Source organism: Musa acuminata, chromosome BXJ2-9, assembly GCF_036884655.1.
Source record: "Musa acuminata AAA Group cultivar baxijiao chromosome BXJ2-9, Cavendish_Baxijiao_AAA, whole genome shotgun sequence".
Lineage (NCBI taxonomy): Eukaryota > Viridiplantae > Streptophyta > Magnoliopsida > Zingiberales > Musaceae > Musa > Musa acuminata.
In genome coordinates, this window is record NC_088346.1 from 17216638 (window position 1) to 17231359 (window position 14722).

The following is a 14722-nucleotide window of genomic DNA, read 5'->3' on the forward strand; positions in this document are numbered from 1 at the left end:
AGGAACATGCAAGACAAGAGGGAAAGGCGGCGGCAAGTTAGTCTGCAAATACTGGTGGGCTGTAAAGAAGAGGAGAAGGGAGGGCTCGACACGTGATGTGACAGAGAGAGTCCGAGGGTGAGTTCGACGTTGAGATCATCGGATCTACACAAGGAGTTCTCCACAGCACTAGTGGAGCCCACGAGTGCAACAACAAGGAAGTGGTGAGCCTGGTCCAGCGCGAGGAAGCCGAGCGGTCGCAGCAGAGTAGATAGTGCAGGAGTTGAAGGTGGAAGGTGGGAGGTGAGCGAAACCTCGCTTGGGAATGTGGCTACAGCGGCGATGGTCGTTCGTCGAAAGCAGGGGTGAAGCCTTGCTTTTCTTAGTGCTCTGATACCGTGATAGAAAGAAAAATGAAATTGTAAAGGCAAAGAAATACACATTCCAATTAGTTACATACGGTGTCTATTTATACATGCTCAAAAGAGGATTTCTTTCTTGTGAAATCTCTATGTTCTCAACCATCTCACGAGAATCAAGTGCATGAAGACTGCTTGAGCTTTGAACTTGATGATAACCATCTTATTCTGCAAATTAAGGTGACTAACATCACATCCTAAATTTGATGTGAGCATAAGCTGGTGACATGGAAATGCCAAAGTTTATTTGATCTATGTCACCTCTTCACCTAAAGTCACTGAGTTGATGCTTATATTTCCTGTTAAATTGTACAGTGAAAGATGTGATCCACCAGAGGGAGTCCTCTTTTACATGGCAAGTCAACAATTCAATTTGAAGCGTAACAACTCTGTTCTCCTCATGTTCTTCCTGCTGCATGTAACATGGCACAGCACAAAGTTGGTGTAATGTAATGGCTCAAATTCCTGTAACAGTCACCGAGAACTACAACTTTTTACTGTGCTTTCTGTAACCAATGAGGAAGACGACGACGACTCAGTTCTCAAGTGTTGATGTTTGTGATGGGCCCCTTGAACCAGTGTCTTGCGCTCAGCAGCCATGATCCCACGGTGAGGATGAGCAGGCCGCCGACCGCCACCGGGGTGTAGTTGAGAGTGTCCTTCGTGATGGGGTACGCAACCGGCAAGGAGAAGAGGACCGTGATGGTCGCCACCCAAAGAACAGCAACCCAACCCACCATCACGCCATATCGACCGAGGCTGAAGGGCCCTGCAACGAAGGAGTTGCGTGCCAGCGTGATCCTGAAGAAGATTGGCATCGCGTACGCAACGTAAAGCCCGATGGTGGCGATCGACACCATCGCTTGGAACGCCACCAAGCTTCCCAGAGACTGCAACAACTAACGCAGTGAGGTTGAGATCCGCCATGAGCGAGGATTGCAGAGCACCAAGATGATAGACACATACCGTCAGTGCCATGCAGAAGGAGACCAAAGCAGAGAGCCAAACCGCGTTGATGGGGACCTCTTGTCGGTTCACTCGGTGCCAAAACGAGGACAGAGGCATCGCTCCATCTCGCGAGAAGGCGTACGCCATCCTGAACTCAAGAAAGCAAGTGAACCAAAAGGAGTTGTTGATACAGAGCTCAGCGATCACTCGGAGAGGAAGATGTTTACCTGGAGTTGCTTGTCACTGAGCTCATGCCACAGAAAAATATGGCGACGGCCACAACTCCCAAGCAAATGATTCCCCCAACGCCCGTGCCATATCTGTTCTTGAAGGCCAGATAGAATACCTCAGCAATGGCATAACCTCCAGCATCATTGTCAATGCTCAAGAGGTCGGGAATGTTGGTGACTGCAAATGTGATTCCGAGCAGGTAAGCCCAGCCGACGACGATCGATATGCCGATGGAGCTAATGATTCCTTTCGGGCCGTTCTTGTCTGCAGATTTCGTTTCCTCTGTCTGAAAACAACAATCTGAGTAGTAGCTTGGAACATTTCCTCAAGAACAATGTTGAGATAAGCTCAATAGAACACAAACAATCATGGAAACCCAAAAACTACATACAGAAGTATCGGTTTAGACAAGGATTTGTACCATATGAGCAGATGCATCATATCCTGTCAATGTGTATTGGCTCATCAAAAGTCCTAAAACAAAGATGTAAAGTTTGCTGTGGATTCCAGCATCATTTTGGGTGTTGAAATGAGTGAAGACAAATCTGGCACTGGATCTTTCGGTAGCAACGGTAGGTATGAGGATCATAAGTACAAAAACACCTGAAGAAAGCCATCATATTAAGCATCTGCATGATGAATATGGAAAGTTGAAGACACTACATGCATTCATACCTATTACGTTCCATGCAGCAGCTAACTGTCCAACGAATGATAACCAAGATATAGGAAGACTGTTTATTATGGCATGGACTAAGAGAATGCCCCCATGGAAACCAATGACTACATATTTGGAAGCGAAGTATCCTCCTCCATTGTTTCCACCAGTGCTGAGCAGGATAATTACTTGAAGCAATTGAGCTAATGAGAAGTCTACACTGGTTGTAACAGCCCACTGCAAGACAGTTTCTTTGACACCTCTGATGAACTTAAATAATAGATCAACAAATCAAGAATTAATTACCTGGCCTACAATGTTGAACCTGCATGAAGTTAAATGAAAAATGTTAAAGCTTTAGCATAAGTTAATGTATAAACTGGAAGATCATCAAAATAGACTTGTGATTTCCTTGTTAATGATGACATGAGAGATGATCCAAACTCAGTTAATGTATTTTATGAGATTTTGTACTGCTAAGAATGAACAATGGTTGGCAATAACAAGTAATATGATGGATACGGATTGTCTTCTCTGTTAAGGTCATTCAGATTCAGAAGCATTATAGCCAGAAACTACAAAAGCCAAACTGAGATGATGGGATCACTGAACCAATCATCAGACAAAGGTGAAATCAATTGAGCAAAAGACTAATTGGATTGAAATATCAGAATCAGTATATTCCAGGTTCTTTTGCATGATTCCTATTGTTCCTTTTCATTAACATCCAGTACAGAACAAGCAAGAGATGAAACTAAGATGGAACAGTTCAACAAAGCTCGAGGAAGGAAGACGAGAAGAGCAGTACCAGCCGGTCATCCATGACGCGAAGGGCGCCCATTGCTTCCCTGAGAGCCTGGCGCTCCAGTAGTAGAGGCCGCCGGACGTGGGGTACGACGAGCAGATCTCCGCCATGGAGAGCCCCACGGACATGGTGAAGATCCCCGCCACGAACCAGCCGTAGGTCATGGTGACCGTCCCGCCGAACCGGAGGCCGGTGTTGTACAGTGTAGTGATGCCGGTGAGCACGGAGATGATGGAGAAGGAGAAGGCGAAGTTGGACAGCACTCTGCAAGGGAACAGGATGATGAACCAGGAACAACAAAGAAGGTAGGGTAAGCCAAGCCATGGCCGGAGTCGAGAAGGTTTACGAGAGATCACGCTTGAGTTCCTGCTTGTAGCCGAGCTGGTGCAGCCGGGCATGGCCGGAGTCGGCAGGAGTAGCGCTCCTGATGTCAATCCTGGCGGATCCATTACGCTCCCCCAACTCCTCCTCCTCCTCCTTCCGGGCCATCGCCCTCTCTTGGGAAGGAGATATGGCAATCACCCAAGCAACTCCTTGCAGGCTGGAATCACGACCTTCGATCCAAGGCAACAACCAACCAGTTGACCGCGTGCAGTCTTCTTGCGCTGCGATGTGTAAGAGCCAATATTCAATTCGAGGGATGGTGGAGATACGGGAATCTTGATCCTCGAAAGATGGGAATGGCTAGCGAAAAGGACATAAAAGTCGATGACTTTTACCAACATGTGAATGGTTGTGAAGCCGCAATCTACACGCACCGATTTAAACAAAAGATGGAGACTTGGAAACTGGGGCTCATCGAGACCAACTCGATTCCACCAATTCAATGGTCATCATGCCAACACAAAGGAATCCAAATCTTATACGACTCCTCCTCCTTAGGATTTTCTTAGTTATCACACATTCTTCTAAGTTATCTGGATAGGTAGTTGTCTTAGCTGGTCACTTTGGCATACCGTACTTGGAATTTACGGGTCCAAGTAGATTGCTTCCCAAGAAACATAAGTGTCTCTTTTGCTAGTAGATCGATTACATATACAGTTTGTGTGGATGACAACCGGTCCGAGCAAGTTGATGCCGGAATCAAATTAGTCCAATCTAATATAATTTGTTACTTTAAAAGAGCCCCTCCTTGCCAACTTGAAATATCGTCAATACTGTACATACAGGTTTTGCTTCAATTTTTTTTTTATGTTATTAAAGAGTAGAGCATATTTTTAGAGAAGCAAACTTAGCTGCCAACTGGATAGTCGGCCAGCCAGCTAACTGTTGAAAAATATAACAAAGAAGGATGAAAACACTATAGAAACAAATAACAAATACATGATCAATAATAGTATAGAAAATATATTTAGGCTTAAAAAGTATATAAAAATTTTCTTAAAAATGATATTTGCATCATCTTCTCAATAAAAATCTTTAAAGAATATCTAATCTTTAAAGAAAAATAATGTTGTTCATAATTTACACTTAAATACTTATTTATAGATATTTTCACAAAAAATAATGTTTGAAAAATAACTACAAAAGAAATCACTATTCAAATAACTCTTTTAAAAAGAAATTTTTTTAATTTAAATAATTTATAACAATCTCTCACTTGTTCAAATTTAAAAATTTTCTCTAAGTGATTAAATAGTATTTATGAATAAAGTAATATATCTTTCGATTTGAATATTACCTTACTGTAAGTATCACAAAGTGAAGTCGAAATCCCAAATAGCATAAAAGCTTTGAATTTTTTATTCCTAATGAAAATATCGATGATACCACACACATAAATACAACATCCTTGTATTCCTTATAAATTCTCAGTTAACCCTAATATGGCCTTGGGCTAATTCAAGTTCATGAACTTTTATGAGAGAAACTCCAACTCTCAATCGAAGCAACACCACTTCTAAGTTCATATAGGTGAAGTTCTTATTGTATCTTTATCACCTTTTGAGATATTTATCTTGATTGAACTTTATTAAGAGTATAATTAACTTAACCCTCATTCGATGACAACTAGTATTTTAACATCTTTAGATAGGACTAGTAAAATATTTCAAAGTATTGAGCAACTCTATATGTCAATGACTTATTCTTACCATTTGAACTCTTTATTACTCATTTCATAATGTTGAGTAGGGTTGCTATCATTGGTGGATCTTTTATTCAAGGAGTTTTAGTCTCATCCATTTTGATGTTGATCTTACAACTTCTCTTGTAAGACATTTGGTGAACGGATCATCCAAATTCTCACTTGTTTTCACAAATGTGAGTGAAATAATCCGACTCTTGATTAATTTTTTCACATATGTTAGGATCAGGGTCGGCACTAGAGTGAATTAGTGCAGTAGTAAAATCACGTCTCGATTAAAACTTTCGTACGATAAAACTGTTTCCGATGTAAAATCGTTTTTAGAAACTTAACTTAAATTGAAAGCATACGAAAGTATAGTTGATGTAAAGCAATGGAGGCAGCTTGCAATTAAGATAAATAGCAGAAAGTAAATGCAAACTGAGATTTAGAGTGGTTCAGTCAATCTTAGCCTACATCCACTTTTGGCTTCCTCCTCCAACGAGGTCATCGACGTCCATTAGAGGCCTTCCTTCAAAAGGCGAAGGTCAATCATCTTTTATACCCCTCTTCTCCTTTTACTGGGTTTAGGAGATAACCCTTATAAGTACTCACACTCCTCTCTTATAGAAATCTAATACTTAGAGTAGAGGAGGGAATTCTAAAAAGATTGCATGTGTGTTTTAACTAGGGATGAGAGGGGTATTTATAGGCTTCAAGTTGATTCAAACTTAGAGCCTAAAAATATCTCATCCCGGGTTCCCCGGGCATGGGCGGTACCATTGCCTAGTGTCAGTCTGGCTAACACTGCCCTGGGCGGTACCATCGCCCCGAGCATGGGCGGTGGTACCATTGCCTAGTGTCAGTCTGGCTGACATTGCCCTGGGCGGTACCAACGCCCAGGTTTGGCGGTACCACTGCTTGGGGGCTAGTGGTACCACCGCCTGGCACCCTACAACCGCCCAGACTAGCAGTACCACCGCTTGACATAATCTCGAAGACTGTGCCATGACGGTGAGACTTCTTGGGGCATTGTTTGGGCTTCTTATTGGGCCCAACACAGTTCTTACATAGGCCTAGCTGGCCCGTAATTGGGTTGGCCCAATCCAAGCCCAATTACATGCTAACTACGATTCCTAAAACATATTCTAAGCTAAACAAAGTCCGTAAGTCTATTCTTCCGGTGACCTTCCGGCGAACTTCCGATGATCTCTCGGTAATGTTTCGGTGGACTCCCGGCAAGCTCCTGGACTTCACGACGATCTTCTAAGTGAGTTCTAATGAGCTTCTCTAGCAAGTTTCGAGACTTCTCGGCTAGTTCCTCCAGAACTTCCGACGAATGTTTGGACTTTCGACGAACTCTCGAACTCCCAACGTAATCGCATCCTTGACTCCGGGACTTCATTTTACTTCATGCCTTGCTATCATAGTTAATCCTGTATATGTAAAACAAACTTCGATCTAGATAATTAATACTAAGCATTAATCAAGTTGTCCGGCATGTCATTGGTCTCTCGACGCTTCGTCCGATTCTTCGACATATCGTCCTCTCTTGCGGCCTATTACCTAATTGGCCAATTGACTCCACAACTCCGATATCCTTGGCGCAATGTCTGCTCTTCTTGGCCCGATGCCCGAAGCCTTCTATCGATATGTCAACCGATCCACCGGTCCGATGTCCAATCTTTTGACATGTTCCTCCAGCACAATATGATTTTTCCTGCTTTAATTGTATCATCCTGATCGAAGCATCATGCATCACTCAAAACGTAAATTAAAATATAAATAATTATCAATTGGTTTCATCATCAAAATATGAGATTCAATAATCTCTCCCTTTTGTATGATGACAACCAATCGACAACGGAGTTAACCTTAACTCTCGAAGTATAACCAAACTCCTCCTATCAATATGCCGCATTGATAGAAACTCTTAGATTCAAAAATCCAAGCAATATGTCATGATTAAATCATGTACGACATCTACATACTTCTCCCCCTTTGTCATCAACAAAAAGGAGAAGTACAATTCTCATGTGTTTAGAAGTAGGAGTTCAAATCGTTGCATAATAAATATAATTTTCAGTTTTATCATTATGCAAATTTTGCTATCATCATATATATGCAAGGCAGTAAGATAACAATTTCTACAATATACAAGCTAGCAAATTTTATAACATTTTAGAATATACAAGCTAGCAGTTTTGAGATGTTCAAGAAAGCAACTCTTGCTTCTTGAAATATGCAAGTTATAAGCTAGCAAATTTTTGCTTCCTTTGCAATGTTTGAGCTTGCAATTTTGCTTCCGTTGCAAAGTACAAGTTTAGCATATTTAGCACCTTGAGATAGGTAAGATAGCACATTTTTGCATTTTCTTGAGATTTCAAGCTAGCAATTATCAGTGCTGTTCATGTTAGGATCGAGAGCACTAAGAGGGGGGGGGGGGGGTGAATTAGTGCAGCGGAAATCTTACAATAATTTAAAAACCAAAAGCTGCGTTTGTTCAAAAACTATTATGATGCAAAAGCAAATTCTCAGTTTGTATCTAAGTGCAGTTTGCGTCTAAGCGCAGATTGCGTCTAAGCGCAGTTTTGCGTCTAAGCGCAGATTGTTTGCGTCTAAGCGCAGTTTTGCGTCTAAACTCAGATTTACGTCTAAATGCAGATTTACGTCTAAACGCAGATTTACGTCTAAACGCAGTTTTACGTCTAAACGTAGTTTTACGTCTAAACGTAGATTTACGTCTAAACGCAGTTTTACGTCTAAACGCAGTTTTACGTCTAAACGCAGTTTTACGTCTAAACGCAGTTTTACGTCTAAACGCAGATTTACGTCTAAACGCAGTTAGACGCAGATTTACGTCTAAACTTTGAAACTCGTTTGTATACTCGCAGAAGGCAGTATGCAGTTGAAAACAAGACGTAAACGTGAACTGAAATCTGATGATTGAGCGAGGAAAGCCGATTTACGTCTGAATGCAGTTTTACGTCTAAATGTTGAAACTCGTTCGTAAAATCGTAGAGGACAGATTGCAGTTATTAATAGGATTAAAATGTAAGCGTAAACTGCAAAGAAGCTCGTTCGTAAAAGCACGGAAAACAGTTCTGCAGAATCAAACGTAAACGTAAACTGTAATGTATGAAAATACGAATTTACGTCTGAATGCAGATTTGGAAGAACAGCACTTAGAACTTGTTCGTGAAAGCGCAGAGAGCAGTAGTGATGAGGGAGGTTTGCAGTAATGATAAAGTGCTCGAAAATAAACGCAAACCAGAGATTTAGAGTGGTTCGGTCAGCCTTGACCTACTCCACTTTTGGCTTCCTCCACCGATGAGGTTGCCGACGTCAACTAGGTGCCTTCCTTCAATGGGCGAAGGCCAAACTTCCCTCTTACAGTTTCTCTCCTTTTGACAGGCTTAGGAGACAACCTTTACAGATGTTTTCTCTCCTCTCTTTTCAACTCAAACTTGAAGAACAGAAGGAGGAGGAAAACTAGCAGTTTTGAGCTCTAAGAACCACTGAAAAGATCAAGATTTCGGGTCAGTTCTTGCTCAATTCAGTGCTGAATGGGTGGGGTATTTATAGGCCCCAACCCAATTCAAAATTCGAGCTCAAAACGATCAAATCCCAGAATTCTGGGATCAGGCGGTTGCACCTCTCGACTGGAGAGGTGGCACCGCCTGGCAGAGCTCGAAGACTGAGCTCTGCCGATTGCTTCTCTCTGCCAGAGCTCGAAGACTGAGCTCGATGGTTGCATCACCTGGCAGAGCTCGAAGACTGAGCTTGGTGATTGCATCACCTGGCAGAGCTCGAAACTGAGCTCGGTGGTTGCATCACCTGACAGAGCTCCAAGCTGAGCTCAGGCTGATCCACCTCTCTGCCAAAGCTCGAAGACTGAGCTTGGTGAATGCATCACCTGGCAGAGCTCGAGACTGAGCTCAGGCTGATGCACCAATCTGCCAGAGCTCGAAGACTGAGCTTGGTGGTTACATCGCCTGGCAGAGCTCGGAACTTGAGCTCTGGTGGTGCAACCTCTTGGCTGGGGCGGTTGCACCTCCCAACCCCACAGCCCAGGCGGTTGCACCTCCTGGCTGGGGCGGTTGCACCTCCCAACCCCACAGCCCAAGCGGTTGCACCTCCTGGCTGGGGCGGTTGCACCTCCCAACCTCGCAGCCCTGACGGTGGCACCTCCAGGCTGGAGAGGTGGCACCTCTTCACTATTCCAGCTCACTTGGTTTGGCTCCAAACTTGGTCCAAACCAGTCCGAACTTGGGCCTAATTGGCCCCTACTTGGGTTATAGGATTAACACCTAATCCTAACCCTAATTAACGTGCTAACTATGAATTTAAAGACATTTTCTAAGCTATTACAAAGTCCGCAAGTCAAGACTTCTTCTAGCGAGCTTCCGGCAAACTTCCGGCGGTCTTCCGATGAACTCTCGGAAACCATTCTGCGGACTCCCGGCAAGCTCCTAGACTTCACGATTTGTTCTTAGCGAGTTCCAACGAGCTTCTTCGGCAAGCTCCGATCTTTCTCGGCGAGCTCCGTGAACTCCCAACGAATCTTCGGACTTCCGTCGAACTCTCGAACTCGCAACAAATCCTTCGCGCTTGACTCCGACACTTTGTTTCGCTTTATGTCTTCATCGTTATCATAGTTAATCCTGCACAACAAAACAAAACTTCAATCGAGACAATTAATCCTAAGCAATTAACCAAGTTGTCCGACATGTCATTGGTCCCTCGATGCTTCGTCCGATTCTTCGGCGCATCGTCCTCTCGTGCAGCCTATTGCCCAATCGGCCAGTTGACTCCGCAACTCCGATATCCTTGGCACAATACCCGCTCTTCTTGGCCCGATGCCCGAGTCCACGGCCCGAAGCCTTCTGTCGAAACGCCGACCGATCCACCGGCCCGACGTCCAATCTTCTGACATGTTCCTTCGGCACAACATGATTTTCCTGCTTTAATTGTCTCATCCTGATCGAAGCATCCTGCGTCACTCAAAACGCAGATTAAATCATAAACATATATCAAGTAGTTTCATCATCAAAATACGAGATTCAGCAATCTCCCCCTTTTTGATGATGACAACTACTTGATGACGGAGTTAAACTTAACTCCCGGAGTTTAAACAAACTCCCCCTATCAATATGCCATATTGATAGAACCTCTTAGATTCAAAAATCTAAGCAACATGTCATCATAAACGGAGTTAACCTTAACTCCCGGAGTTTAAACAAACTCCCCCTATCAATATGCCATATTGATAGAGCCTTGAATTCACACTGAATTCAAGTCATTGCAATATTCATCATGAATATTTGCAACACGTCAACATGGACTTATGCATAAACTTATGCATCACATGTCATGTCATCAACATACTTCTCCCCCTTTGTCATCAACAAAAAGGAGAAGTATCACAATCTAAGTGTTTGTGTGTGATATTGGTTCTTCTCTTTGCATGAAAAACATAGTATCAAGTTTTATCATCATGCAATCTTGGAGCTAGAAGATTTAGCAGGTGTTATATCATGCTTAGGACATTCATGCTATCAAGTTTTAGATATTCAAGTTTTATAACATATAAGATAGCACTTTTGGTAATGTTCAAGATAGCAAGTTCTATATCATGCAAGCTAGCAAACTAGAGATGTTCAAGAAAGCAACTCTTGCTTCTTGATATATGCAAATTTGTCAAGTTTTGCTAGAAGTGCAAGTTAGCATTTTTGCCTCTTGAGATAGGCAAGATAGCACATTTGCTTCTTTTGAGATAGCAGCTTTTCGCTTCTCTTTAGACTACGAGCTAGCAATTTTTACGATGTACAAGTTTCACAATATACAAGCTAGCAAGAAACTTTGAAAGCAAATGCAAGATAACTTTCTTGTGTAGGCTCATGATTATTGCTTCCTATTGTAATGTGCAAGTTGCAAGTCTTGCTTCTTGAGATATTCAAGATGGTGATGTTCAAGAAGACAACTTTTGCTTCTTGAAATAAGCAAGTTAGCAATCTTTGCTACTTACGATAGGCAAGCTGGCAATCAAGTTTTTGCATCTTCTTGACTTGTGCAAACTAGCTATCTCCCCCTTTGTCATTGTCAACAAGGGAAAAACCCTTTACATCAATTTCTAAATCATGACAAAGGTAAGTAATCATTCTTATTTGTGCATCATTATAGTTTCAATGCACAAATTCATTAACATTACATTTCAAAAAATTTATGCATGATACTGAAAAATCAATCATCATCATGAGCATATCAAACATGATATTCAAGCATTCATGATATATCATTTTGGCAGCATGATCATAGATATTCAAATGATGGTATCTAGAATTCATTACATCCTATTATGCATGATCATTAACTCCTCATTTGTATTTCATGCATTATTTCATTTCATCTCATAAGGAATATCAAGAAGAGTTATTGGATGATGAGATAAATATTTTATGAATACACAGAATATCATAAGTGTTTCATGTATTCATATTATCACATGAAGCATATTATCATTTTTAAGATTTATAACATGAATAACGTTATTACTATTTCATCAAAATCAGTTTCGAGATTCACATAATATCATGAAATCATTAATCTCGATAAAATGGGAAGAACATTTTCTTTTTAAGTGATTCTTTTAACACATCATAAAAAAGAAAAACTCATTCATAATTCAAGTGATTTACAAGATATCATAAATGAATTTATCACTTGTATTTCACCAAAATCGAGAACTCTTAGAGATAGAAAATGATTGAAGCATTTAATCTGATTGAAGAATGATTCATATTTAAAGTGTAGCATTTGTCAAATCTGAAATCATCAAGTATAACTTTAATATTTTCATTGCAACATTAAGCAAGGTTTCATTGAACATAATTTTGAATGATTCTTGTAGATGCCTAAAACCTCTTTAGTTTTAATCTATGATTGACTTTATAATAGCATGCTCAAATCTTTATTTTTATGTCAAAACCATACATTATATTTCATAAACAAAGACAATGAAAAATATCAAGCCTTCCAGACAAAAGCCATGTATCGTCATTGAAAAGCAATATGAAAATCATCAAAATATACATTCTTGCTTCTCAAGCACATAAATAAGATTAATCTCACTAGGTGTAAAATCATTAGATTTCTATCTTGCATTAACATAAGACATGCAATTTTCATTATCATTTTCAAGATTACAAGCATAATCATATTTTTGCATTTTCATTATTAAATTATTAAAAATATAATTTTCAACAAAATTTAAAGAAAAAGAAAAGTGCATCATGAAAAGCATCATGTAATTTCGAAGTAAATTAGGGGGATTTCGATTACCTCATCATTGTAGGCTGTTAAGGCGTAGTTTGCCGCCTTGCTTTTGTTGACTTTCTCTTCTTCGGAGGAGCTCGATTCATCCCAATTTTTGTTCTTCTTCTTGCGTTTAAAGCAAGTAGTTCCATTCTTTTTGCTTTTTAATTTTCGTTTCATTTTAAGTTCACCATCACTTGAGCTTATGCTCGAGTGGTCTTCAAATGTTCTATGTCCCAAATCCTTCCTGTTCTTTGGAAGGTTGGTTTGTTCATCATTGTCCTCATCACTTGAGTCATCGCTCAAGTGGCATTCATTTGTCCAGAGTTCCAAATCCTTCCTGTTCTTTGGAAGGTGGTTCTCAAGTTCTTCACGTGCATTGCACGTCATTTCATATGTGATCAATGAACCAATTAGTTCTTCAAGTGGAAAATGGTTCAAGTTTTTCGATTCTTGAATAGCAGTTACTTTTGAATCCCAAGTTTTAGAAAGTGAGCGCAAAACTTTGTTAACGAGTTCAAAATCCGAAAAGCTTTTACCAAGTGATTTTAAACCATTGACGACATCCGTAAAACGGGTGTACATGTCAACAACGGTTTCGCTTGGTTTCATATGAAAAAGCTCGAAATCAAGCAGTAGAATATTAACTTTCGAGTCTTTGACTCTACTAGTTCCCTCGTGCGTGATTTCAAGAGTGCGCCAAATATCGAAAGCCGTTTCACACGTAGAAATCCGATTGAACTCATTTTTGTCCAATGCGCAAAATAAGGCATTCATAGCCTTTGCGTTTAAAGAAAAATTCTTCTTCTCCAAAACCGACCATTCGTTCATCGGTTTGGAGGGAAGTTGAAAACCGTTTTCAATGATATTCCATAAATCCAGATTTAGAGAAATTAAGAAAACTCTCATTCGAGTTTTCCAATAAGTGTAGTCCAATCCGTTAAAGAACGGTGGACGAAAGACCGAACAGCCCTCTTGAAAAGTCATTTCTCTCGGGTGTAAATCCGAAATGAGAAATACCCCGCTCTGATACCAATTGTTAGGATCGAGAGCACTAAGAGGGGGGGGGTGAATTAGTGCAGCGGAAATCTTACAATAATTTAAAAACCAAAAGCTGCGTTTGTTCAAAAACTATTATGATGCAAAAGCAAATTCTCAGTTTGTATCTAAGTGCAGTTTGCGTCTAAGCGCAGATTGCGTCTAAGCGCAGTTTTGCGTCTAAGCGCAGATTGCGTCTAAGCGCAGTTTTGCGTCTAAGCGCAGTTTTGCGTCTAAACTCAGATTTACGTCTAAATGCAGATTTACGTCTAAACGCAGATTTACGTCTAAACGCAGTTTTACGTCTAAACGTAGTTTTACGTCTAAACGTAGATTTACGTCTAAACGCAGTTTTACGTCTAAACGCAGTTTTACGTCTAAACGCAGTTTTACGTCTAAACGCAGATTTACGTCTAAACGCAGTTAGACGCAGATTTACGTCTAAACTTTGAAACTCGTTTGTATACTCGCAGAAGGCAGTATGCAGTTGAAAACAAGACGTAAACGTGAACTGAAATCTGATGATTGAGCGAGGAAAGCCGATTTACGTCTGAATGCAGTTTTACGTCTAAATGTTGAAACTCGTTCGTAAAATCGTAGAGGACAGATTGCAGTTATTAATAGGATTAAAATGTAAGCGTAAACTGCAAAGAAGCTCATTCGTAAAAGCACGGAAAACAGTTCTGCAGAATCAAACGTAAACGTAAACTGTAATGTATGAAAATACGAATTTACGTCTGAATGCAGATTTGGAAGAACAGCACTTAGAACTTGTTCGTGAAAGCGCAGAGAGCAGTAGTGATGAGGGAGGTTTGCAGTAATGATAAAGTGCTCGAAAATAAACGCAAACCAGAGATTTAGAGTGGTTCGGTCAGCCTTGACCTACTCCACTTTTGGCTTCCTCCACCGATGAGGTTGCCGACGTCAACTAGGTGCCTTCCTTCAATGGGCGAAGGCCAAACTTCCCTCTTACAGTTTCTCTCCTTTTGACAGGCTTAGGAGACAACCTTTACAGATGTTTTCTCTCCTCTCTTTTCAACTCAAACTTGAAGAACAGAAGGAGGAGGAAAACTAGCAGTTTTGAGCTCTAAGAACCACTGAAAAGATCAAGATTTCGGGTCAGTTCTTGCTCAATTCAGTGCTGAATGGGTGGGGTATTTATAGGCCCCAACCCAATTCAAAATTCGAGCTCAAAACGATCAAATCCCAGAATTCTGGGATCAGGCGGTTGCACCTCTCGACTGGAGAGGTGGCACCGCCTGGCA

General features: G+C 41.0%; 1 protein-coding gene across 1 annotated transcript; it reads right to left on the reverse strand.

Annotated features, from left to right (window-relative positions):
* Positions 1 to 662: 662 nt before the first annotated feature.
* On the reverse strand, positions 663 to 3688 carry LOC103974704 (amino-acid permease BAT1 homolog). The gene is made up of 8 exons (XM_009389577.3): positions 3387 to 3688; positions 3044 to 3304; positions 2542 to 2560; positions 2253 to 2472; positions 1999 to 2180; positions 1574 to 1863; positions 1365 to 1494; positions 663 to 1288 (listed from the first exon to the last, which is right to left on the reverse strand). The coding sequence occupies exons 1-8, from the start codon at positions 3527 to 3529 to the stop codon at positions 941 to 943; spliced, it is 1593 nt and encodes a 530-aa protein (XP_009387852.2). The 5' UTR covers positions 3530 to 3688; the 3' UTR covers positions 663 to 940.
* Between the last annotated feature and the right edge of the window lie 11034 nt (positions 3689 to 14722).

What these genes read in the sequence shown, in the direction of transcription:
- LOC103974704 (XM_009389577.3), bottom strand. Translation starts at nt 3,529, where the DNA reads ATGGCCCGGAAGGAGGAGGAGGAGGAGTTGGGGGAGCGTAATGGATCC. An exon ending in GAACTCAAGCGTGATCTCTC is followed by an intron (nt 3,305 to 3,386) that starts GTAAACCTTCTC and finishes GTTCCCTTGCAG; the next exon opens with AGTGCTGTCCAACTTCGCCT. An exon ending in TGCTGCATGGAACGTAATAG is followed by an intron (nt 2,181 to 2,252) that starts GTATGAATGCAT and finishes GGCTTTCTTCAG; the next exon opens with GTGTTTTTGTACTTATGATC.